Raw genomic sequence first — 27,828 nt, forward strand, 5'->3', positions numbered from 1 at the left:
TTGCAGGCGTTCAGTTTGTAATTTCCCCCTCACCTGAGTGACTCTCTGCTGGCTGGGCGGCTGGTTGGGCTGCGTGTTGGGGACACGAGGAGTCGACACCGCGATGGGCCCCGTCCCCGGCTCCTTCACCCCTCCTCCCTCGGTGAGCGACAGCCACTTGGCGCGCGTCTTGGCGCTCTTCGGAGAAACAGGAGGCGGCCGAGTGGCCTCCTCTGGGATGTGAACGAGCGGGGGCGCCACCACCATCCTGGCTCCGGTTGGCGTGGCGGTGCCCTTGTTGGCTTGCACTGTGGGATAAAGAGACGAAGGCATCTCCTGATCTCCTTCTCCCGCCGCTGCTCCTCCTTCATCTCCTCCATCCCTCCCGTCCATCCCCTCCTCCTCGTCTCGTGAGCTCTGGCTGCGCAGCTCCAGCGAGCGCTGCCTCCACTCTGACACCAGCTGCCGAGACCTCTGGGGGTCAAAGGGCACGTGGAAGGTCATGTGACGCTGCGTGGTGGGGAGCTCATCTGAGGGGGAGATGGGGCTGTTCCCGTTTGCGACTCGGGGTAAGGTGTTGCTGAAGGTTACCATGGTTTCCTTGCCCATGGGACCTCGGGTCGCAAGGAGCTCCACATCGGCGCTCGCTCGTTTAAGGGAAGCCAAGGATGCCTTCTCCCTCCTCACCTTACTGCGAGCCCCAGACCCCAGCCCGGCCCCCAGCTCCTCTCTGCTCTCAGACACCCTGGGAGTCTTCCTGTACAGGGAGTCATGACCCCGCTGGCTCAGCACCCTCAGGCTGTCCTTCTGCTGAGCCGGGGCCAGCCTCTGCAAAGAGGGAGCATCTTCGTCTGATGCTTTGAAGTTTCCCACTGCATACACAGCCTGACACAGGGATACAAGGAGGTGGGGAGGAGAAACAAATGAGGAGATTGAAGCACCCAGCATGTTAAATAAAGGCTGAAGCGTGAAAACGTATTTTCTTTAATCTTTGGGAGGGAAAAAAAATTGATATTCATGTTAGTGGGGAGCAAGTGCATGAATAGGCATTTCTCCCTCTTCCTCCTGTTTAGTGAGGTCAGCATGAATCACTCTCTTCCCCCTCTTTCAGGATTCATCCTTTAATGACAGAAGCAAGCGCTCACCCCCTCTTAAAATGTGAAAGACGATAGAGAAAGAGAGCGAGAGGAGGAGGGAAGCGTGGAGAATGGCAACGACAAGTTTTCTTAAAATGAAGTGTGAAATTGTTCCAGAGGATTCTTATCCGATTATTCATTCTCTCTCTCCCTTCCCCTCCGTAATAGAAAAGGCTATATATAGAGCCTGCCAAAAAAAACTGCGAGGAGCGAGAAGTATGGAAGCCGCACGGAGAGGAGAGGTGATTAAAAAAAGAGGCATTTGTTAGCACATGCTGCGATAGCGTTAGAATAATACAACAGGACGATTCAGTCACGGCAAAACAACTAAGCCACTTAATTAAAAAACCGAAATCTATTTATGTGTATTCGGTCATTCCCACCATGCCGCATGCTGACTGTTAACTATTCCCTGGGGACAAAACAAATCCCTAAATGCCTACAAACATATGCTGGCACTCTTTTCACAAACTAAATCCTGAAATAGGAAATCCATTTTAAGACTATTTCACTTGTTTAAATGTCTTTCAGCGAGTCACATTAGTAGAAAAGGTGCAATTATCTTCAAACCAGCCAAATAAATTAGGACCTTTAATACATTTTGCCCACAGATTTCAGTCTGGTGTTTTTTTTTTTGCTATTTTTTGCGTGACTAACCAGGTAGACTCCGATGCCGGCTCCTATGAGGTATCCCACGTAGACGTCTATTGGGTGACTGCGGTGCTGAGTTATCTGTGTCAGCCCGGCGAGGCCCGCCGCCATGCAGAAAGCAAACACCAGCAGCGGCTTCAGCAGCTTGGTCGTGCTGCTGATGCTGGCGTTAAAGTACATCTGTGGACAGAGAGACACGCATCAGTGTGGCATATGGAGAATGAGGTGCAGGTGTCAATAAAAAGCACGACAACACACTGGAGAAAAGGTTTTACCTGAGAAGTGAGAAAATTCACAGTTTTACTTTTTGACGGAAAAATATTGCAGGAGTCATCTTGTATATTTTAAACTTAATCTCACATTTTGGGAACTTGCTGAGAGTTAAATGGAAGGATTGATACCAGTCTCATATCTGTCTGTTAAACAAACAGTTTACCCCTTAATAAAAATACGTATTTTCCCTCTTACCTGTCGTATTTATCAGTCTATATTATTTTGATGTGAGTTGCTGACTGCTGGAGATGCTGGAGACGAATATAATGGAACTAGATGGCCTCGGCTTATGGTGCTCAAAGCGCCTCAAAAATACATTTGAAAAACTCAACAGCAATGTCTCTTTCCAGAAATCATGACCCGGTTACTCAAGATAATCCACAGACCTTGTTGTGAGCAGTTTCATGTAGGAACTATTCTCTTTCTACCAAACTACACCTGCCAATCATATCACTGCGCAGAAGGAAGCGTGCATCTACTGATAACTCACCTAGCACCAGTGAACTAGATAATGTTACAGCCACAACTGAGAAGGACACCATTAATGTGAACATCCCGCGCTGTCACAAGCCTGTCTTCCATGAGTAGATGCACATGTCCTTCTGCAGGAACTATTTTTTTCTACCCAATTACAGCCGCCAATCCTATCACCGCACAGAAGGAAGTGTGCATCTACTGCTAGCTCACCTAGCACCACTGAGCTAGCTAAAGTTACAGCTCAGCCAAGGAGGATGACGTTAATGTTTACGTCTCGCACAAGCACAAGCCTATTTTCCATGAGCAGATGCACACTTCTTTCTGCAGGAATTACTTTCTTTCTACCAAACTACAGCTGCACAGAAGCAAGCATGCATCTACTCATGGAGAGGCTTGTGCTTGTGACAGTGCAAGATGTAAACATTAGCTGAGCTGTAACGTTAGCTAGCTCAGTGGTGCTAAAGGAGCTAGCAGTAGATGCACACTTCCTGCTGCAGGATTCACAAGTGTAGTTCAGTAGAAAGAAAACAGTTCTTGCACGAAACTGCTCACAACAAGGTCTGTGGATTATCTTGAGTAACCAGGTCATGATTTCTGGAAAGAGACATTGCTGTTGAGTTTTTTTTTAATGGTTTCTTTTGGCGTTTTGGGCACCACAAGCCGAGTGCCATCTAGTTTCAATATCTTTAAAAGAAGGCAGACATCTCTACGGCCAATATCTCCAACACTCAGCGACTCACACCAAAATAAGGTAGATTGATAAATAGCACTACAGATAAGAGGAAAAATACAAATTTTTGATTTGGAGGTGAACTGTCCCTTTAAACACAAAGCTACAGCGAGCACCCAGTTAGCTTAGCTTAGTATAAAGACTAGAAGCAAGGGGAAACAGCTAGCTTGGCTCCATTTAAAGGATAAACCCACCTACTAGCGTCTGTAAAGCTCACTAATTATTACATTACATCTCAATATTTAATCCGTTAAAAAAGCATAAAAATGACAAATTGTTGTATTACACAGTTGCCCGTCCCAGATTATTTTTTGGCCAGGAGCAATGACTTCCTGTTAAACCACCATTTGTCATTTTTACGCTTCAGCTTTTGTGCAGATTAAAAAAAAAGAGCTTTTGAGGTCCAAGGTGTCAGGTTTTTTAAATATTTTACCTTTTGACTGAACTATCAGCCTATTTCCTGTGCTTCCACTCTTCTTGCTAAGCTAAGCTAACTGTGTCCTTGCTGTCCTAGCAAAAGAGCAAATAATTGTATTTGCCAAAATGTCTTATTATTCCTGTAGACACAAAAACGTTTATCCAACTGGGTGACATAATTTCACTTATTTCCAATGCAACTATATTGTTTTATGTTCCATGAAAGTTAAGTAAATGACACTACCTCAGCTGTTGTTAGAGGTGTTTTAAGAGTAAAGTGTACGCTGCATATGAGGTAACTGGGTCATTAAGATGAACAGGCCTATTTTTCTGACAGTAAAACAGAACAGGGATGTAAGCAGAAGGGCCACAGGAGGGGAGAGAGAATATATTTATATATTTACATTGAGATTCTGTGCATGCACTCTATATTTGGGTTACATAAAGTGGAGGACAGCTGAGTGACAGAGGAGCAGGCTTTGCAAAAATATCCATTTTAACAAGCTTGTCCATCTTGTCGCGAGCATAAGAACCCAACTTTTCGTGAAGCAAGACTCTGACAGAAGGCTGACATTCAGTTATTCCCAATGCAATTCAAATTTCAGTCTCTTTCTGTCGAGCTTTTGCATATTTCTAAAAAAAAAAATGTGTGAGGGGAAGGTATGGAAACAAGTGGGAGTCTTTACTTTGCTGTGAAGGTTTTCTGAGACTGAATATAAGACATACGTGTTTTAATGTGGCGATCAGTGTAGAGGAATCTGACAACAGAATTAATGGGCTGCATCTCAACTTTGCAGAGACAACACGTTGTAACTCTAGCAACCACAACAGCCGCTTTCTTCCTCCTCCTCCTCCTCCTCCTCCTCCTCCTCCTCCTGCCTTTTCTCTCTCTCATCAGAAATCGGTCTGGTGAGCTTTAATGAGCACACTCTGAGCCCAGCGAGGCAGCAGTGATATGGCCAGTAGCTCGAGTAGCCATTGGTGGAGGAGAGTGTGTTTGTGTGTAGGAAGGTGTTACCTCATGGAAAAATGACATTGCTACTTTGCTGTACAGTTGACATACTGCTGCTGTCAGCACCGGACCACAGAATGGCAGAAAGCTGCTGCACATATGCACCAGGAAGTAACAGCAAACGGAAATCTGGCCTGTTACGTTTTAATGTAAGATTTGGACAGCTCTTTGGCCTGGGGATACTGTTGAGTTGAATTTGGAAATCTCTCAGCGAGTAAACACCATAATGCAATTGCGAGTTATGTATGAAGTGACAGTGATTTCATTCCAGCTAAAAAATCCTCTGATATGGAGGAGCTAATCTTGTGCTGCCAGCAGCCACGTTCGTTAAGAGTAAGTAGAGGAACATCTGGATACTTATCATGAACACAGATAATTGAGCAGATAAACTGTCAGCTGCATAAACTCATAAAAATGTATGCAAGGATAAAGGATAAAGAAAATGTGGTGCAGTAATATTAATGCATCTGCAAGGATTTAACCAAAATGTGAGACAAACTCAGAAAACCCCACACACATTCGCACACAGTTTATGATGCAAATACATCATACTCAATGTACATCAACACAAGTGAGACACAGAGGTGCTTACGGAGATATAGACAGCAGCGAAGCCAGAGAGCGTTGCATGCTGGGATGGAAATGTTTTCCTGAGGGGAGAAAAGGGGAGAGTTAGGTGTGAAAGAGTGAAGGCAGAGAGACAAAGAGAGATTTGTTTTTTTCACCAAAATAAGCCGAGTGGATTCTGAGTGTGTTTATTGCCTCTCAAATAAACCTGTGTAAAGCTGTTTCTGATGTCGGGATTGTATCTGACATTAAAACCCGTGCGGCTGCCCATCTGTGTGTTTGTCAAACGGAGCGTGCGTCCTTGGATGCGAGCATTAATAAACACAAAGCGAGTACCATGGGGCATTAGTGGGAACATTAGGAGAGAGGGAATGAGCTGAGGTCAGAGCTGCTAATTTATAGTTTAGGGAGACTGAATCATAAATGTCATTTAATTAGCCTCACTAATGCATTGTTTATGTAAGTGTCTTTATCCTTGTGTTTACCTTCTCCCACTTGTTCAGGATTAAACCTGTGTATATGTGTGGGCAGGCTGGGTGAGTGTTCTGCTGTCTTTGTCATGACCAATTTAAGTTTGAGAACTTATTTTTATATAAGGACTGCTTTAGGGTGAAGACTTGGATTTAGGCTCATGCTACAGTTACCTATAGGTTCGGCCCCTTTTCAAAATTCATACATGTTATCCCTGTGGTCTGAGACACTCTAAAATTAAACTACACAGGAGAGTGGTCATTACCATAATTATTGGCACAACAGTAACGCAGCCAGGGCCTTATCACAGCACACTATCTCAGAAAACTCCACATTTAAGATATTTCAAAGATGGCGACATATCGACTCACTGGCACAACTGGTCTGATCCAACATCTCCAATAACAGTTAACTCCAGAGCACTGTATAGTTTAAAAGTTACAATTTATTGAAATTAGAATTATCGGTTCACAGTTGTTTGCCTCCACGAACCTGTCAAGTTGCAGTTACAGTTTGCATCCATGTCTGTGAAAACATGGATGTTTCACACACCTTCCTTCCTGGAAGATCTTTACAATCAGCACGGTTTCAAGGTGAACACCCAAGATTAATGTCACTGATTCAGTATCTGACCAAATGTCTCCCCTTCTGTCCCTGATTCATGGTGTTGCCAACTATCATGATGAATTCTTGAATTATGGCCAAAAACATGTTTTGTGAGATCACAGTGAACTTGACATTTGACCTTACACTACAAAATTCTAATCAGTTCATTGTTGAGTCCAAGTGGACATTTGTACAAAATTTGAGTAAATTCCTTTAAAGCCTTCTTGAGATATCACGTTAAAGAGACCAAGATGGGTGCAAGGTCACAGTGATCTTGTCCTTTGACAACTAAATTCTTATGAGCTCATCCTTGATTCAAAATGAACGTTTGTGCCAGAATCTGAAAAGAAAGACAGAAAATCTTTCAAGGTGTTCTTGAGATATTGTGTTTAAGAGAACGAGACAGATGAGGTCACAGTGACCTTGACCTGCAACCTATGACAACCAAAATCAAAATAGTTCACGATTAAGTCCAAGAGGATATTTGTGCCAAGTTTTAAGAAATTACCTTAAGGTGTTCCTGAGATATAGTGTTCATGATAATGGGACGGATGTACAGACGGATGGACAGCAGAGAAACTCGGGGGAATTGTGCATCGCCACTTTATGTCCACTAAACTTGTTCTGCCACTGACAGGCTCACATTGTTATTGTAAGTGTCTGACAATATAATCGAAGAATCGCGACAGAGATGGATCTTTTTTATTAAAGGATGAGGTCCTTTGTGTTTAACCGGGAACAGCCTCAAAATCGTGATTGCGAAAGCCACCAGACTCCATTTAAATAAACAAGAATTTTATTATCATAAAACACACTAAATTCAGAGTCCACAAAAACAAAATTAAACTAACAAAAGCCATCTTGGCTCTTCCTTCCACTGTTCCAACAACCACCTACTCTGGTTTGGTTGCATTAAACCTTTTATTCACCCAGGTAGATGTGAAAATATACTGGGTCTACACACACTAAAATTGATGTTTATTTAAATGGAGTCTGGTGGGTTTGGCGATGGCAATTTTGGGGCTGTTTCGGGTCAAATGAAAAAGCTCTTACTCTTTACAACAAAGGTCTATCTCTGTAAGGATACTTTTCATAATGTTGTTAGACACTCAGCCTGTCAGTGCCAAAAACAAGCACTTTTAGTCGACATACACTGAGGTTGCGCAATTGCCTCTACTGATTACATGGCAGCTTGTTTTGCTGCTGCCAGCTGCAGCTCTCTCACTCAATACTGGACCAGTTTCAAAACCTTTTGTTCCCCTTTAACTTACTAACTGACTAAAGTGGAAGTCGTAATTTGGTTTATGCTAATTGTTAGGGTTTGGCATTTAGTTGTGATTGTTAAAGCAATAATTTGATACTTCGGGAAACACACTCATTAAAGCGAAGCCAGCAGCCGGTTAGCTTAGCTTAGCACGAGCTTGAGCAAAGAGAAACAGCTGGCCTGGCTTCTTGTCAAGGTGCAGCAACTTCCTGAAGTGTCTGCTGGTTTCCTAGCAACTGGCCTCTAACAAGAGGGGCACATAACCCCTTGTGGAAAGGTTGATTGTCATTTCTCCATATCAGCTGTACGGATTAAGATGACCAACTGCTGGCTGTAGCCACATCTTTAACCCGTATCTGGTATCCAAAACGTAAATGTAATCAGAATAATTCCTTTAAGGTTCGGGTTAGCGAGGGAATGCATTACGCCAATAAGGGTCCTCACAAGCACAGAAGTACAAACGTGTGTGTTTGTACTACAAGGATTATCCCTATATCAGCTTTTTCTCGCTGTAATCTTTTCTGTCTGTACGCACTTATTATGCCTGTCTAATACCCATATGCTGTATCTTGTTTGTCCGACCTCTGTTAGTTTGTTACGCTCCGCGCTGCTAAAGAGTTCCTTCAGAAGCTGAACGTAGCTGCAGCACCTGCAGATGAGACGCTACAGCTGAGCTGAGCACAATGAGAATTAGAGAGGGCGTTGTAAGTTTTGTTGCACAAATAAACACTTAACTTTACTAAGCAGCACATATTAATAAGCAAACACTGTATTATTTCAAACATCCAACTGGAACAGTTTCACTCCTTTGCTATTTTTAATCTCCTGTAATCCTCTTCAGATGCAAATGAGTTTTGATGACTCCTCGCCTTAGTTTGCATACACTCTCCTGCAGATAGTGATGAGTAGGACTTTACAGTACGCTGTGCAACTGCTGTGAATCCTGTGTTCTGTAGTGTTTTATGATAAAGCACATATTCATATGAGCACCGCCTCGATTGCAGGCATACATACAATATATGGTATTATTGTAAATGACTTTGTGCATCAACTGGAAAGCAAAGGGAACTAACATTGCTGAATTCTTATTCAGTGGCATTGGAGCAGCCTTCTACATACACTAATATCCTGTAATAAATGCCCTGTATATATATATATATATATATATATATATATATATATATGTATATATGTGTCTTCTTCATATGTTTTTTTTATTCTCTTGGATGCAGATTTTGAATCAAGGCAGGAGACTTTCTGTGTCCATGGATGCTGTTTTTAAAAGATATAACTGACCTTGAGTTACTACTTTAAAAAATTCAGATTGTTATGGATTTTATCAGTCTGCTCTGTTTAGCCTTGATCACACAGAAAGACTTTTAGCAGCTGGAGGCGGCCTTTTGTAATTGTTTTCAATGGGAGTTAAGCTTTTTGCTCACGTTTTTTGCGCCACAACGCAGAGCCACCAGTTGGCTCTGAACTCCTCGAGTTGAAAAAACTTGCAACTCAGAGCAGGAAAACGCTCCACTGCATCTTATTTTTCATCATCTTTTTATCCCATTGTCCAATCGGATGATTTGAGAGGCGGGCCTTCTGTGGTGGTCACGACAACAAGCTTACAGTTGGTAAACAACGGAGGAGAAACTGGTGGTAGCAGTCGCTGGATACCCAGAGCTATACAGCCCGATGTTAGACAGCAGGTTGTCAAACTCATCCTAAAATATGCCTGGAAACGACCATCATGGAGTTGAAGCTCCTGGACCAACTGGTGGTACTCCCCATGATCCACCCTCTGTTTTAGGGTCTCATGTACCCACACAGATCTCTGTTTCCCTGTGCCCAACAAACTATTTACTGACAGCCTCTCACCCTCAACCAGAGCTACAGCAAGTACCCTCTGCCTGAACATTTTAGGTACTAGATACTAGTTACTGTGAAATAAACAAAAAACGGTAGATTGATTAAACGGGAAGGTTGGGGTAAGGACGCCATAGGGTAAAAAGGTGCATCAGGCGTTTTCATTTACTAGTAATGTACAGAGGTATGCATGAATGGAATTCATTCCCTCAACGTATCATACAGGAAAACAATAAAGCTAGATTTGAAATTCTATTGAAGCAGTGCCTTTTGACTAAAACTTAAATCATCCATAAAACAGACAAAAGCCTAATTAATAAATACCAAAGGTAAGTTTGACTGTGTGGGTGTGAAGGGTCTGTCTTTGTTTGTGGTGCAGGGATATTTAATTAGTGATGGTTTTATATTTTCATGTTTTCCAACTGAGACGACAAGAAAAGGTGACCTACATATATATAGGGCTGTGCCATATCATAAGGTTCCCGATAATACAGGTATAATTTTTTATATCATATGAGTAATTCATATCGTGATACTTATGATATTTCGACTTGTTGACATTGACGTCATAATGTCACCCACAGCAACAACAAGCATGGCTGAAAGCGTAACTATTACCGACTCCGCAGTGGTTCCAAAAAGAGGAGCAGCTTCAGTAGTGTGGAATAAACTGTGGCGTCCTGAATGTTTTATGAACAGCCCCGGACTTCTCAGATTCTTTTAGTGAGTTACCGCTCAGAGGGAGCTCAGTCAGTGTCTCCTCTGGCAGCAGCACAGCGTCTCTCCCTCTCCTCTCTCGCCGTGCGCACACGGGAGTCTGTGTCATCAAGTGATTTTGTCATAAACCTTTGGTAATGTAAACCTACATGATGCTTGCGGCTCGACATAAAACTCCATATATCTGAATGTGTGATAGTTGTGGTATCATAGCAGCCTGTCACAGGATACAGTGTGATGACTAGAAGAAATGGCAGAGCATAAAGGTCCAGGTGGGAAATATACCAATATAATATGACTCATACACTGAACTTAATGCGTGGTAAAAATGTTGTTTTTCCTGGGAACTATTCCTTTTAATGCACATGTAACTCATCATCAGGTAATCAGAGCAAAATTAAGCCCCAAACTGGCGGTTACTTACCAAATGCAATCATTAAAAAGCATAAATCTTAATTATTGTAATAGTCTAGTGCTGTTATTTTAAGTGTTATATGTGAGTTGTTTTGTGCACTGTCACAAGTGTAAAGTTGCTGTGCACCTCAGGAAGAATAGCAGCTGCTGCAGTAGCTGATGAGGATCCTGATAAACGAAACTGAAGCTCTCTGTCTCTGTCGGCTGTCTTACCTCGCTGACATGATGGCATACTGATCTTTCCCCATGCAGATGTCCCGTGTGATGTAGGCATTATTGTCNTCTGAAACATTTAAGTGCGGAAAACATGCAAAAAAGTAAGAAATCAGGAAGGGGGCAAACACTTTTTCACACCACTGTATATAGGGGTGTGCCATATCATAAGGTTCCCGATAATACAGGTATAATTTTTTATATCATATGAGTAATTCATATCGTGATACTTATGATATTTCGACTTGTTGACATTGACGTCATAATGTCACCCACAGCAACAACAAGCATGGCTGAAAGCGTAACTATTACCGACTCCGCAGTGGTTCCAAAAAGAGGAGCAGCTTCAGTAGTGTGGCATAAACTGTGGCGTCCTGAATGTTTTATTAACAGCCCCGGACTTCTCAGATTCTTTTAGTGAGTTACCGCTCAGAGGGAGCTCAGTCAGCGGCTCCTCTGGCAGCAGCACAGCGTCTCTCCCTCTCCTCTCTCGCCGTGCGCACACGGGAGTCCGTGTCATCAAGTGATTTTGTCGTAAACCTTTGGTAATGTAAACCTACGTGATGCTTGCGGCTCGACATAAAACTCCATATATCTGAATGTGTGATAGTTGTGGTATCATAGCAGCCTGTCACAGGATACAGCGTGATGACTAGAAGAAATGGCAGAGCATAAAGGTCCAGGTGGGAAATATACCAATATAATATGACTCATACACTGAACTTAATGCGTGGTAAAAATGTTGTTTTTCCTGGGAACTATTCCTTTTAATGCACATGTAACTCATCATCAGGTAATCAGAGCAAAATTAAGCCCCAAACTGGCGGTTACTTACCAAATGCAATCATTAAAAAGCATAAATCTTAATTATTGTAATAGTCTAGTGCTGTTATTTTAAGTGTTATATGTGAGTTGTTTTGTGCACTGTCACAAGTGTAAAGTTGCTGTGCACCTCAGGAAGAATAGCAGCTGCTGCAGTAGCTGATGAGGATCCTGATAAACGAAACTGAAGCTCTCTGTCTCTGTCGGCTGTCTTACCTCGCTGACATGATGGCATACTGATCTTTCCCCATGCAGATGTCCCGTGTGATGTAGGCATTATTGTCACATGACACTCCTGGGGCCGTGTAATTGGGCTGGCAGACGGTGAGGAAGAACGGGGCGTGGTAACCGGTCGCTAACTGGATGACATCTGTCACCAAGGCTGTTGCCAGGAGACCGAACACATGAACACCTGAGGGAGAGAAAGAAGCAGGAGACAGAGATAGAAACGATAAGGCGGCTTTGAGTAGATGAACTAAAAGCCCCTGGTGACTTCTTCAGTATGAGCTGCTCGCTGATGAACACCTGCGGGGAAAAAAAAAAAAAAAAAAAAACGACACTAAATTTGCTCCAACAACCCGAAGTGACACCACGAGCCTTCGGTTTGTTACGTTGTGAGAGCTTTTCCGCAGACAGTGAAATTTAGCAAGGTGAATTAATTACTCTTTTCACTTCAAAGCTCAAAGTCTGCCTCAAGATATTTCCCATGGAGCATTATATCATGCCTATTTCTTTTCAAGTCACCCTTCATTTAATGCATGTAATTAGCTTATTTCCCTACTCTAAAAAGTGGAATCAAGTTGGAGGCTCAGCCGGTAACTGGAGCAATTTGTCTGAGCCGAAACTGATTTCCATCTTAACAACAACAGCATTTTGTTCTTAACTACTCTCAGCAGGCAGTTTTTCACAATCTCGACTCTGCTGATAGCCTAACGACCAAATGTGAAATACACATGGAGACATGTTTCTCTCCCACTGACCTTACTTTGAAGGATTAGTCCTCTGTATTGATAGCCATGTGCTTACATTACCAATAGGCTGCATCAGGAATCACCATTTCCACCAACAGCCATATATCAAAGTATCCTAGGGCAAAAATGTAACCCTTACACTCACTGGCCACTTTATTAGGTACACCTGTTAAACTGCTCTTTAACACAAATAGTTAATCAGCCAATCACGTGGCAGCGAAGAAAGGTGATTTAAGTGACGTGGCATGGTTGTTGGTGCCAGACGGGCTGGTCTGTCAGAAACTGCTGATCTACTGGGATTTTCACACACAACCATCTGGTTTACAGAGGATGGTCCGAAGAAGAGAAAATATCCAGTGAGCAGCAGTTCTCTGGGTGAAAATGCCTTGTTGATGCCAGAGGTCAGAGGAGAATGGCCAGACTGGTTCAAGATGATAGAAAGGCAACAGTGACTCAAATAACCACTGGTTACAACCAAGGTCTGCAGAAGACCATCTCTGAACCAACAACACGTCCAACCTTGAAGCAGATGGGCCATAGCAGCAGAAGACCACACCAGGTGCAACTCTGGGATGCTATCATGTCAATATGGACCAAAATCTCTGAGGAATATTTCCAGTGCCTTGTTGAATCTATGCCACCAAGAACTGAGGCAGTACTGAAGGTAAACTAAGGCTGCTTTCACACCTGCCCTGTTTGGTTCGGTTCAGTCTAACTCAAGTTTGTTTGCCCCCAAAGTGCGGGTGGTTTGGGCAGGTGTGAACACAGCAATCACACTCAGGTGTGCACCAAAACAACCGGGCCGAGACCTTCTTGAAGAGGTGGTCTCAGTCCGGTTACAAACGAACTCTGGTGCAGTTTGTTTGTGGTGAGAACGTGTTCCGACCTGGATCTGAACCAACTGCAGTCACATGACACATTGTTTGGGTTAAACATGAGCATGTTACAGTCCTGGAGGATTATTAATGTGCACCTCCTCCTGTACTGCCTTAATATGCACATTCAGCACATCCAATGCATCAAAACATTGTTTTCTAGTTGGAGCCGCGCCTCGTTTTCAAACTGTATGGTTTGACTAAAATGAACAATGACAGCAATATAGTCCACGATGAGCAGCGTAGTTGTCCCTCCTTTGTCACATTAGAAAGTGTCACATTTATCTTGCAAGTGTGCTCTTCTTCAACGCTTTGTTCACTTCCTGGATTTTTCCCACATGGAAATTCTGACCAATCAAGAGCAGCTTTCTTGCACAAGGCATTTTATCTGGTCCGCTTGTAAATGCTGCCGTGAGAACATGAACCAACTCTAGGCAATTATACAACTTAGTAACAAATTTAGTCAGTGACTCGGACCAAAGCAAGACAACTCTAGGTCTGAAAGCACCCTAGAACTCTGGCAATATCTTACACATTGTACCTTTAACTATCATATTTTCGTTATTTTTACAGTGATAGCTCAAAATGACTCAAAAAGAGAAACGAAACACAATGCAACGCACGACTCTAAAGGAGAAAGATATATGTCCAGACTGAAAAGTACTTAAAAGAATTAACAAAATAGATAAATCCGAACACATTTGAGCCTGAACACAGCTTCTGCAGTGCTGTCACGCTTACACAGCTACTAATGTACTTAAATACACTTCACAAGGATTCACTTCAGTGAGGTGCTTGTCTTGGATCATTTTATATGCTTCTTCATCACCGACAGAAAAAGCATTTATGAGAAAATAATTCTGTTTGACAAACCATGCAGTTAATGAGACCCTCTGAAAGATGGCCCCTGAGGCAAACTGCACCGCAACTCCGGCTCTGTCCATAACAACTGCCATTTATCCTCCCAAACTTCCTCCGAAAAAGCCCCAGAAGGATTAGCAGTTGGACGTACCGACGAAGCGCACTGTTCTGCGTAGGAAGGAGTTGAAGCTGCAGCCTCCAGCGTTGATGCTGCTCTCCGACTTGGGACACGTCTTCAGTTTGGACTGCAAACAGTACATGAGGCCCTCCCCCAGCATGATCTACAGACAGAGGGAGAGAGGGAGGTAAAATGTGGGAGACAAACTCATTTCTGTGTATTTATTTATGTTGTTTAGAGCACAGTGTGAGGCACTGAGAGAGGAATATAAAAAGGAGCAAAGAAAGAAAAGGAGAGGAAAAAGGATAAGAGCGCTATTAAAGTCAAATATCCATTTGTGTGATTGTGATCTACGGTGAGAGCGAGCTACGGAGGGAGAATGGAGGCGAGGTGCTATTGAATAGTGATCACTTCCAATCAGAGTGATAGATGAGTGTTGGGGAGCTTGGCTCGTTTCCATGCTGCTGATGGATTAGCAGTGTGTGTGTATTGATTGGGTAGGGGGGGGGGGGGGTTGTGGCATGTTTGATGGTGTGTGTTGGAATGTCAGGTGTGTATTTATCAACGTGTCCATTGATTCTGCATTTCTGAGGGGAGACTGAATTTGTTCTGTGAGTGTTGGAGAAGCCGTACGTTTGCATGTATGTGTGTGATGTACGCATTGGTAAAGAAGTGTTTTGGCGTGATGTATGTGTGTGGAGCGCACGAACAAACCCCCAAACCCCACGACAAATTAGACTGCGGATCCTCTGAGACAAGATTTTACCCCTCTGACTCCACTATGGGAAGATTTTATTCTTGTACAGCCTCACTAGACCAGATTTTTACATGAACAGTGGATGAAGTGTTGCTCAATGACAAAGCCGCAGGGAATTATTACTCAACAAGCTTTTTGGCTTTAGGTGGTACAGACTGTAATTCTCCTCCTATCAGGCCAGTTTGCAGAAGTGGCATCAGTTTCCGATGAAACAAAGATCTCATAAACCAACTGTGCTCCACCTGCCCAGCACCAACAGGAATATTAGCCACTAGCTTTAAAGAAAGTGGAACATCCGGCAAGCAAAAGATATTTTTCTCAGGAGCTGGTGGCGACCAAAACAGAGCTACAAGGAAAGATTCTGACCTCACATTCACATTCAGTCAGAGCGGGACCTGAGAGTGTCCCACTGGCTAGCTTACCGCCATCGCCCTGTTCACATACAATGGTTATCTGTTATCAGGATGGTGCTGTCGTGGAAGCGTAGCGCCCATCCTCCAGTTTCCCCACAGGTAACATCGTTAGCTCTGTCAGTACGGTTGCAGCTGTTAGCACTGTTCATTGAGTTAGCACCGTTAGCTATTGGCTGTAGGCTCAGACACCTCCATCTTAAGAACCGTGTGCAGACTATCCCACCCCAGACTCTGAATTATAGATATGCTCTGAATGTCACATACACCTCCTTTAAATGAAGCTCAGCGTAAGTTCAATGAGGAAGACTTTCTTTGCGCTCCCACTGCTTCCTCTAATCAGCTGACTATGAGTGTTCACTCTTCTGGTTATCCAATCACACTTTGCCATGATCTCTCATCTCTCAGCCAGTCAGGATGCTACTGCAAAATTTTAAATCTGCTCTCTCCTCTGCTGCTGTCAGGTGTCTTTTTAGGCAGAATTGTCGCGCACTCCTCCATCCCGTTCACCTCCAGCCATCGTATCCAGAGTCCAGGACGAGCCCAACAAAGGCTCATTCCTCTACACATCCAGATCATCAGCACTTCTCCATCTTCCTCTCATCTCATCTTCACCACCTCTACCACCACCAGCATCTAGACACCAGGTGGGGTAATCGCCAAAAACATTTCACATTTTTCATTCTTAAGTGCACATGTTAATATCTTTTTACTATTAAAATGAGTCTCTCCTGATTGAAATAATTCTGTATGCTGCTAAACACTAGAGCAGTCACTAATACTTTTATTTCAAGTGGAAAAAAATCTGGTAACATTACACAATAGTGAAATTAAAAGGCTAGAGAGTCAGAACCAAGATCAGCGAGCTCAGCCTATCTAAGCTCTCTGTTGAATCAAGAAACAGCTTCTTTTTAATAACAATACACATTATCCAGTGCAGACTCACATTTATCAGCAAAACTATCAATACCATACACACTCCTAGTATCTCACTCCCAACTCAGTGGCCCTACACGGTCAGTTTCAGCTCTTTATATTCATATTGTCCTGTCAAAATAAACTTTTGTGTTCAAAGGAAATGTACAGTTTCCCCTCATTAAATACATACAGTCTCTTTACAAATGAAACTTCCAATGTAGATTTACTTATCCTACTTTTTTGTTTTCTTTGTTAGGTTTAAAAACAAAAGTCCGGAGCTGTTCATAAATCATTCAGGAACCCCAGGCCTAATGAAGCCACAGTTTAATCCACACTTTTGGAACCATAGCAGTAATAATTTCGCTTTTAGCCATGATTGTTGTTGCCGAGGGTAACAGCACGATAGGAATTATTATACCGGTATTATCGTGAACAAGATGATATGGCAAATCCCTACTTAACATTGACTTTTGGTTTCGCACAGGTCACAAATTGCTGACTCGTGGGTGAAAGTCCTGTATTTGACCCACCAGTCCACCCTGATCACTTCCCTATGCTGACTTTCTCTTTAGACTATATCAGTTGCTCTGAGTGTCTGATAATGATGCAGCCCAGTGCGTCTCATGCAGACACTAAAAGGTGCTTTGGTGCGTTATAATCAGATGCAGAGGGCCACTGAACAAGCGCCAGTATTTGATATGTTAGGAGTGAGAACAGGTTGATACTACAGGCATTTATTCACTATGGTGTGGCTGTGTTCATTTAAACCGGTGGTTGATTTAATGTAATCCTGTTTTGTTTTTAGGAAAAAATATGAATACATAAATCACCATGTAAAAATCCATTGGATCAGCTATGCATTTTTGAGAAAATTTAAGAGAATATTTATCGGCTTTTGAGAGAATTTGGCACACAGTACCATAGGCATCCATGAATTGAACTAAGCTTGTCTAACATTACCATTCACGTGCCTTAAAAACTGCAGGCAACAAGGAAAAAGAGCACAATTGCCCCAAAAATGTCAGTGGTGCTTAAACTTCCCTTCAATTTGCGAGAAACTTCCTTTTATCCCCTCCAACAATGTGTGTGTGTGTTTGTGTGTGTGTGTGTGTGTGTGATGGACTTACAGATGCTGCAGGACCAGCGAAGGCCAAACTCAGCAGCATCAGCAAAGGGATGAGCTCATCACCCGTCTCCACGTAGGGCATGGAGAGGTCACGGTCATGGCAGCGGAAGCCCACCATCGCCGGGGACAACACATCTGTCAGCTCCAGGAAGTACAGGGACACCAAGGAGGAGAGGACGATGGGGAGCTAGACACAGGCATGTACGCCCACACACACACACACACACACATACACACGCCCACCCACCACACGCACAAGGACAAGGACAAAGCAAAGAGTGACTAGCATCCAATATTTGCTTGGAAAGGTGTTATTCATCCAGTGTTTTATCTCAGCTCCTACCACCACAGCTAACACACACACCTTTAAACACACACAAGGGACAAGAAGAAAGCGATGACACCACAATATTTGCCGGTGAAAAACATCACAGTCTGCTTTCAGTAGTGGTCAGATGCATCCAGATGCAATGAACATAAAAGCTCACTGCTGGTATGACTCCATACAGCAGAGCGACTGATTCAGCCGGTGATCGATTCAGTAAATCTAGTGAGTCATGTCGACCAAGCATTGATGTATAAAAAGAGATGATTCATCAATCTATTTACACGTACCTCTACAAAATAAAAGCATGGCAGCAGCGTGATGCTGTCTTTGGGTGGTTTCTTCTTGGCTTTGTTTTTGGGGGACGTCATCTTGGGGTGGGACCAGTCACAGCCTGTTGGGATAACAGATTGCAGAGAGGTGTCAGGGACGAGGCTTCAGAGCACTTTCATGGATTTCCACCATCAATATTTCTGAAAGCATCAAAAAGCCACTCCAGCTTCCTCCGGTTTGATGAATGAAACATAGGTTCGATAAGTTTTCAAAGGCTGGCGAGAGGTTTCACAGTGCATGAATTACAATGCATTAGTTTGAAAAATGAGACCTCCCATTAGTAAAATGTATTCAGAGCAATGTTGTTGTGGTGTTGTTGGTAATGAGGTGCATTATTAGTCTTTGCACACAGACACACAAGGTTATTAAGATGCTCTAGATGCCGAAAAGTCAGTGCGAAATCTACAAACAGAAATATTAAATTCCAAGGGAAGCTTTTAACTTCCAAGTGGTTTCCAGACAACAAATTCATCCGCCTCACAAACACATAGACATACACGCATGCCGACATCTCCTGCCATCAATAACCTGTAGGCGATCAGAAGGCCTCAGAGAGAAGCGAGAGCCAAGGGCCCGAATGGAAAACTAAACAGTGTTAAATATTCACAGCTCTCCCTACAGCTCCCCATTTCTGCCCATCCTTCTATCTCTGCATCTGTCTTCTATCCATTTGCCTCCTTCTCCGTCACTCAATCTCACCATCTTTACCACGCTGTGTCCCATTTTCCTTTATCGCCTTCTCAATCACCCTCCATATATACTTCCCTTTTCCTTCCAGTCTGCTTCATTTACCAACACTTCTCTTTTCGCCTCTCTTTTTTTCTTCGTCTGGATTGCCTCGTTTTCTACTCCAAGATCCACATCTGTCCTGATATCTCAGTTTGCTTTTGTTTGGTCAGTACTGACGTGACCCTTTGGCAGCCACAGTTTTGTCTAGTAGGCTGATATTTAGCATTGAGGTCAAGTGTGTGTGTGTGAAGGTGTTATTTTGTGTTTCTGCTGATTGGCTTAAAATAGGGGTGGGGGATGGGAGTGGCCTCCTGCCAAAAGGCACATAGGTTCCAAATGGATTCACAGATTTTGCCAAGATTTTATGAGAACATTGTTTTGAGCCAAATCAGAGCTGATTAACTGTTCATACTGATTGGTAAAATGGAGCAAGGCATGGATGCATATGTGTACATGGTTGCAGCTATTGCAAATTCGCACTTGTTAATATAGACTGCGTACCAACCAATATGATGAACGTGAGGATCTGGTTTTGCTTAAAAGCCTCAGAGGTGTGTCACTCAGGTGTGCAACAACACATTCTCACTCCCAACTCCTAAATACTGACCGTTGGTCAGTGGCTCTGCACATCCAACCAAGACACTCTAGCTACCCTTGAGCATCAGCTCTGGACACCCAGGGCTGCCCCCTAATAGTCGACCATACGTTAGTTGACCAGAAAGGTTATCAGTCGGCAAGACTTTATTAGTCGCTTAGTGGCAGGAAAAAAAACAAAACAAAAAACATGAAACTCTGTTAGGAGCTGCACCTTGTCAAAATAAATCAAAACCTATATGACTGGACCATGTGGGAATTTAATTCGAAAGGACAGACACAGGAAGAGGCCACGCTCAGCAGTCAGACAGGAGTCACGTTACGAACCAATCACAGCCGACAGATATCTTTCCCTTCTTCTGTAAATATTCAGTCTGATAAATACGGAAAAGTTGATCATGTTACCCCAGGGCCACACCAGACGCAGAAGTGCTGCGAATAGCCTCGAAGCGCCGTGAAGCGAAGCCAGTTTCCTTTCGGCGCCCATGTTAACCGATTGTGTCATCCATACCGGCGAATACAGCCTCTGGGGGCAGACCCCCGATTTTTTGGCATTCCGGTTTGATTTGGGCGGAGGAGGCGAATTTCCCTTTCCGACTTCCGTTTATATACAGTATAAGTAAATATGCTGAACCATTGCGATGGATTCAGAGTTTGCAATGACGCCAATTATGTTCCGCCTCGTTAGTTCACCGCACGGATCGTTTAACCTGGCAACAACTGCAGCCGGCTCAAACGTGATTGGTCAATATCACGCGGACTACAAACAGCCTACAACCGGAAACCAGGGTTCTTCCGCTCTTCTTCCGGAGGCAAGATCTCCGGGGTTTGCCTACAGACTGTACAGTCTGTATATAGAGACTACCAAGCAGTTTAAGACGCAGCATGTGTTCGGCCCCTAATTTCCAGGGCTGGTACCCGCGGTTATTCCACAGGCTAGTTAATAACATGTTGGGCAGGAAATCCAAAGTGTGGGATCATTTTGAGAAGGTGAAGGACGAACCCAAGGTGATATGTAAACTCATCTTCATTGGTCGACTACAAACATGACGTATCATCTGAAGCATGGAAGTAGCTACATGCCCATTAGCCCACAGCGTCATTAACAGGCGGCTTGCTCAGTGTGTGACGTGCACTTGTAGATAAAATACAGGCCTATATTAATGAAGGTTCATTAGTACGGTTTTGTATTTCTCTGTAATGTAGCACAGTGTTAACAATGTTACTGATACTATTCTTTCTCACACCTTCAACTCAAACCATTGTGTTGCCCCGCCCAAAATACATTATTTAATAATTAAATTAATATCGTAAACATGCGGGCGACAAGTCTGGGGCAGCCCTAGTTGTTACTAACATAAAGTAACATCACGTGATGATTGTCACTACACACACTAGCACACTATGTTCAAATAATTTGATTGACTTTTGGTCTCACACGGGACACAAACAGTGGACCCCAGGATAAAAGTTCTGAGCTTGTTTGACCCATCCAGCCTCCCTCCCGCCGTATTCGGACTTCCTCCCCCTTTATGGCAGAGTTATTGCCAGGAGTGTCAAAAACTGCCACTGCCCAGTGCTTCTCATACCGCTGCTAAGGGTACCTCTGTGCATCAGTGTCTGATGTCAAGGGTCACTAGCCAATCATCAGTTTTTGACGAGTTGGTAGTGAGACCAGGTTGAATGAAACCTGCTGCACTTTGTGTCACGGACCTGCTGAGCCAACGAAAAATGAATTACACTATCCAGAATGGCTTTCAGTGGAGAGTTTTGTCCTCCCATTATTGTGTAAATGAGGTTTTCTACTCGCAATTTCCTTTTTCTGGCACACAAAATGACAATCTTTAAGGCAGATTGAATTTGAGCACAAAATCAGCTGATCTGAAGCTTCATTCCAAAAATACTTCCCTTCAAGAAACTCAGATTGGCTGAAAGCTGTCTCGGCATCTCTACCTCTTTCTGCCTCTTTCATCTCCTGTCTCTCCGTTTTATTGTTGTTTGCTGGGTGTTTGCTTAGCTTTGCTTATTTCCCTCTCACTGGCACTTTCTTTCACTTCACTTTTTTTTTTGTCTTTTTGCAGTTTGTGTACAAATCCCCGTCTCTGCTTTTTCGACCCTTCTGCACCCTCCCTTCTCTCGCCATCTGTCCTTCTGTCTTAACACCTCTCTCCCTACCTCTCCCCCCTTCTTTTAATCTCCATCCTCCTTCCTCACTTTCTGTCTCTCTTTCTCTTCAAGATAAGAGGGCCTGACCCTGAGGCGGTGTGAGGCAGAGAATCAAAGACTTCTACAGTCTAATTTCCATGACCGCTAGAAATGAAGAGGAGAGGAAAGGAAAGGAGAGGAGAGGAAAGGAGAATAGGAAAGAACTGGGGACAAGATAAGCGGAGATCAAAGACATAAAGAAGAGGAACGATAAAAGCAGAAGAGTGTAGCGCCAGTTTGTGTATATGCGTATGTCTGGTGGTGCTGGTGGGGGGACAGGGGGGTTAGTGGGGGGTTGGGGGGCATGAGGATCAGAGACAGGGAGGATATTGGGATGGATGGATTCCAGTGTAGCTGAAAGCAGCTTAGGGAAGACGCTGGGTCCTGGGTCTCACTCTCACAGCCGCTTGGTCTCAGTGACCTACTCCAGTCAGCACTTAAACCTCACCCCAACACACACACATACACACACACACGCACACACACAGAATGAGCCTCTTTACTGAAGAAAGAAGCCCGTTTATCTGTCACACCAGCATTTGTCCTCTGGGGCTCGACATATGTGTGTGAGACCGCAGAATGTGTATGCTGTGTGCTTGTGCTTGCAACATCAAGGCGGCGTTTGCATGTGTGTGTAGTCTAAGCAATGCATGTCACGTCTGTGTGTGTGTGTGCATGTGTGTGTGTGACTGAGGTGGGTTGTATAGCCTGCGGTGGACAGAAACAGTCTGTCAGTCTTGTCAGACAGCGAGGAAGATACAAGACTCAGTGACCACCAACACGGAGACGCAGTGGACGAAGTGTTAGAGTACAGAGTAGTGTGGTTTGGAACAGTTCAGTGTAGTGCAATGACTTTTTTATGTCAGATTATTGTTGAGTTACTTTAAGATTCATGGTGATATCGCTTCAGCGCTTCTTGGCATAGATTCTCCAAGTGTCTGGGAGACTGTTGGAGGGATTAACATCAGTCTTCCTAAAATTAATCCCTAATTTGACGTTTTCATTCATAGCATTCGTTTCGATGTCTCACTATGAGAATCTCACTCATGCTACTCTAAGAACTGGGGTTACACAAGTAACCTAAAGCTTTCATGATGGTGTTGGAGAATGCTGTCGAATACGCCAGCCTAGAATCTCCCATTCATGCTGATCTAGTGACGGCTGTATTATAGGGTTATCAAACCATGCCGTGAGCCCTCATCTACCTTTGTTAAGTTTCTCCTCTCACATGTTCTGTTTTTTCTTAATTTGTCACCCATTTATACATTAGAGCACAGCACAGTGGTTCTCAACCTTTCCATGTCAAGGACCCGTAAATTGATACTCATTAGGGGTCTCATTCATGGCTTTTGTCAATACGTACATTTTAAGTATGGATCCTTCACACTGTTCTATAAATGAGACCCCTGGTCACGGACACCCATTTGATAAGATTCCACTTCAGGGACCTCTATCCGAAAGGTTTTGGTTGTCAGATACGATTACAACCTGAATTCTGCAGCTGCTAACTACAGCTGAGGAAATAACCCAGCTGGCCACCTTTTTGGTTGGAGGTTGATATTTGGTTGAATTTAGATTGTGACATAGGGTGGCCTGGAACACCAGGAACACCACAGAGGTCAGATGCATCCAGATGCAGAACACGCTGGAGGGATTGAATATCTCGTCTGGCCTGGGTACGCCTCAGGGTCCCAAAGGAGGAGCTGGAAGCGTTGCTGGGGAGAGGGATGTCTGGGATACTTTGCTCAGCCTGCTGCCCGGCTTCGGATATATGGTTGAAAACGGATGAATAGATGGACTTAAGGTGCGGACACACCAAACCGACATCAAAGAACTAGCGGCAACGAAAACCAACTGTAGCGTTGTCTACGTCGCCTCACGTCGCCCTGTGTCAGTTGCATTTGAATACACTACACGGACTACATCCGACGGCCAAGTGGCACATACGTTCTGTGCCTGCGTGAGAGAGAGCGGAGTGAGAGAGTGGTACATCCTGTCAGCCGAGGGGTTTCCTATCTGTGCAGCCGAGCACCGCAGCACCTACATGGACTATTACATCCAGACGGTCCCGGTGTTTCTTCCACAGGCTCCACTTCACTCAGCTGCCTCACAAACCTGCTGCTTCTTCCCTCTTTAACCTGAATAACAAACTGGGGCTCGGTGCTCTGGTTGGATCCAAACGGAAAGCCAGGGCTAGCTGGGAGGCTAGCGGAGGCTCACTGGCTGTGCTTCCCTCCGGTCATGCTGCGGCTAACGCTCCGCTAGCCGCTCCCAGCTAGCTCTGGTTTGTTATTCAGGTTAAAGTGGGAAGAAGCAGCGGGTCTGTCGGGCAGCTGAGTGAAGTGGAGGTTGAGGAGGAAGCACAGGTTAGCCCCGGTTTCACTACAGGCAGATTCACTTGCTACAGGGGCGAGGAAATAAAACCTGAACAGCCAATCAGAGTGATCTCTCTCATCGACAAGCTCCGCCGCTGATTCAACATGCTCAATTGGCTGATAAGCCGCCGACACCGGCGGACACTACGCAAAAACTAGGGTGACAGACGCTCATCGACAGCCCGACTTTGGTCGACGGCCGTCCGTCGGCTTGGTGTGTCAGGGCCTATAGGGTGACCAAAATTTAATGTCAGGACAACGTCTAATGCCAACATTAATTTTACATAGAATGCTGACAAGAAATGACGTTGATATTTTGTTGGTTTTATGTTGTGAAGTAAACAAAATCGACTGTCTGTCAAAAATCTCACGCCAATGTCAGCAACATTTGAGACAGACAACCATTCACACTCACATTCACACCTACTGACAATTTAGAGTCATCAATTAACCTGCATGTCTTTGGACTGTGGGAGGAAGCTGGAGTACCCGGAGAAAACCCACGCTGACACAGGGGGTTCTAAACCAGGAACCCTCTTGCTGTGAGGTGACAATGCTAACTACTGCACCACTGTGCATTATCGTCAACCCAATTTTCAACCAAAATTTAATGTCCATCTGACGTAAGAGTCCAACGTCTTTCTGACGCCATACTAACGTCCAGTGCCCGCTGAGAGCTATGGAGGAAGTAAAACCTGTAAATATATTAAACTTTTTTCCATTTTTTCTGGGGATCTCCCAGGAACTCCCTCTTGGACCCCTGGAGGTCCCTGGACCTCTGGTTGAGAACCACTATTATAGCCTATATGTTCTGTATATTATAACTCATTTAAGTGTAGTACGGCACTGCATGGCACAGAGCTGAAACTATCAGACAATTAATCAATTAGCTGATTAGCAAATTAATCTGCAGCTATTGTGGGATTACTGTGACTCATTTTTCAAGTAAACACATTGTGAGGATTTACTGCTTTACTTTGATTTATGTGATAATAAACTTGATATCTTTGGGTTTTAGTTGGACAAAACAACATCTGAGGATGTCAACACGGGCTTTAGCAAACTGATCTGCATTTTTCATTATTTGGTGACATTTTTCAAACAACTGAATATACTGATTAATATAGAAAATCATTGGCAGATGAATCAATATAATTGATAGTTGCAGTCTCAGCATGGTGCGATATAATAGTGTTTGAACCTAAGGGGCTATGACATGATTGAAATGACTGGTAAACATGTCGATGGTGTACATTTATGATTTTTAGTGAACAAGGAAGATCTTTCTTCGGCTTAAATGTGTGATGCTGCCTTAAAAATGTGTTTTTGATTTTGCTTTCGGAAAATCATAGTTTTTAGTTAATCATGCCAAAGAAAAAGTGTTTCTTGTTTTCATAACACCAGCAGGATTTTGAATTTTGTCAAATTGGAAGGAAAAAAGCACTTGCCATATGAAAATGTAGGTAGGTATGCTTCTGTATAAGCAAAGATTTCTATATAGTATTTACAATATCACCATATGGTTTAGTATAGCACTGACATGGATCCCTTCTTCCAACAGACCATTAAGCGAACATTAAAATCAGATTGTCTACAGTAAGTCTGCGTTCTTACGATGACCCATGGCTAATAAACATGATAAACTTCAACATGAATTAATGAGGTGAACGTAAAGTGTAACAGTACAGTTGATGCACTCATCCATCAAGAAAGTTACAGTGCTACTGTAGCTGCACAGCCATGTCCACTGCAGGGCCCTCAGCAGCCTCAGAGACATAAAGGGCCATATGCTCGACTTAATGTGGAGGAGGGTTTACACAACTCAGATTACCTGGCTTTAAATAGGAAAACAGTTCAAGCATCATATTAAGAGGGTATTAATGATATTAATATGAATGTAAAAGCTGTATTAAAGATGAGTATGATGGTTGCATTTCATTTTAATTACTGTTTCCCCTTCTGGTGCTTACAGTTTGATTTTTTGAAGCTACTACATATAAAAGGGGCCACAATAAAGCAACACAATGCCGTATGGGCTATTGATAACATAGCTGTTACTCCACCACAAGCACAAATCAGCAGATTGCGTATGAGATCATCAATTATGAACGTGAAAACCATGTGCTGATTTCTCCCTGCTCGCCTCTCAGCTCGTGCCAGGAGGAGCGGTAGGGTTGCTGCTGAGAGGGGGGGTGGGATGCATGCATTCAGGGGAGGGAAGAGAGAGAACCGCGGTGCTACCGGACAGCCCGAGCCACTCACCTCTGTCCCGGGGGCTCCGTGAATTCACCGAGTCCCGTCGCCCCCTTCCCCCCCGGCGTGGTCGTGCGTGCTGCTCCAGTTTGGCGTGTCTGCACACCGTCCCTTTAATCCATCCTCTCCAGCGGCTCCCAAGTCACCCCGAAATCCACAAGAAAAAAAAAAAAGAAACCTCCCCTCTGATATTTAGAGAGCGCTCCTCCGGTGTGAGGCTATTCTGGGATGAGTGAAGGAGACTAAGAGAATGAGGCTGGATGGGAGTAAGTGGGGAGTCCTACAGAGGAGGAGCAGGGATGGCGAAAGAGAGGAGAGAGGAGAGAGGAGAGAGAGGAGGGCTGCTGATGGTGGAAAAGTCCAATTTGCGGCACTTGCTGGTAACGCGTTCCTCCTTTCTATTTCCTGGCTTTGGAGAAGTGAGAGATTCACGTGCGTCCACGCTGCTTCCTCCCCTCCTTTCAGTTGCACCTGCAAGTTTTCCCACAGAATCTATCACACGGACACATTTGAAATTCCAAAAACAGAAAGCTTATTCTCTATGCAAGGCATCCGTCACACGGTTTTCGGGTACGCAGTCAGGCTCACAGCGCGCACATACACACACAAAGGCATGGGGCTGTGGAGGAGGAGGAGGTGGAGGTGGAGGAGGTGGTGGTGAGGGGGGTACAGGGGGAGGAGAGAGTGTGGTGTGTGCGCTTATGGTGGGGGGAGGAGACAGTCTGGTCCACGCTTCTCTCCTCCTTTCCCTGCTGAATTCCTGTTTCGGGGCGACCGCCGTGAGGCGACCGAGACAAAGGGGTAGATTTTGGGAATGTGTGCGTGCGCATGTGTGCGTAAAAGCGAGGGGGCGGTTTTTTTGGAGATAACCTCTCATCTATAAGCAGGAGCCAGTTTTAATTATAATATTGAGGCTGAGCATCAGATACGCCTCGCGCCTCTTGTGTAAACAGCATCACATCCGCTTGTTTGACCCCCTTCATCTCCTTCATCTTCCCACGGATGATGCCTCGGATGCCTTTGTTTACTCCACAAGGGTGTGGCAGGCGTCTGACCACTGTGGTGCATTTGGATTCCCCCCGGAGGTCGTGGCCACGCGCGCACGCACCGTTTTTTAATAGCCACCCTCACATTCACATTGAGCATCACGTTCACAGACACCTCTGCGATTCCCTGACTCATCATGAATGACATTGCGGCAATTAACATCAAAGAGTGGGCTGTGCGTGCACTTTGGTGCGTGTGTTTGTGTGTCTGCTGGAGATGTTCTCTGCAAGAAATCCATATCTCCCTCTCCCACGGTTATCAATTCTTAATGGGGCTTAAAAACTGAGCCTAAGTATCCGTTTAGCACCATCCCTCCACGTTTCTT

The 27,828-nt window shown here is 44.2% G+C and overlaps 1 protein-coding gene across 1 annotated transcript in view; it reads right to left on the reverse strand.

Moving 5' to 3' along the window:
• The window catches only part of LOC126400416 (phospholipid phosphatase-related protein type 3-like), a 33,069-nt gene extending 6,005 nt beyond the window's left edge, over positions 1–27,064 (reverse strand). The window contains exons 1-8 of the mRNA XM_050061080.1: positions 26,466–27,064; positions 18,258–18,361; positions 17,644–17,829; positions 14,465–14,594; positions 11,823–12,018; positions 5,268–5,325; positions 1,773–1,946; positions 34–864 (exon numbers count right to left, since the gene is read on the reverse strand). Of these exons, the coding sequence (XP_049917037.1) occupies positions 34–864; positions 1,773–1,946; positions 5,268–5,325; positions 11,823–12,018; positions 14,465–14,594; positions 17,644–17,829; positions 18,258–18,338 (1,656 nt within the window). The 5' untranslated portion in view covers positions 18,339–18,361; positions 26,466–27,064. The remainder of the gene's footprint in view (positions 1–33; positions 865–1,772; positions 1,947–5,267; positions 5,326–11,822; positions 12,019–14,464; positions 14,595–17,643; positions 17,830–18,257; positions 18,362–26,465) is intronic.
• Between the last annotated feature and the right edge of the window lie 764 nt (positions 27,065–27,828).

The sequence above is a fragment of the Epinephelus moara genome, chromosome 14 (genome assembly GCF_006386435.1).
Source record: "Epinephelus moara isolate mb chromosome 14, YSFRI_EMoa_1.0, whole genome shotgun sequence".
Taxonomy (NCBI): Eukaryota; Metazoa; Chordata; class Actinopteri; order Perciformes; family Serranidae; genus Epinephelus; species Epinephelus moara.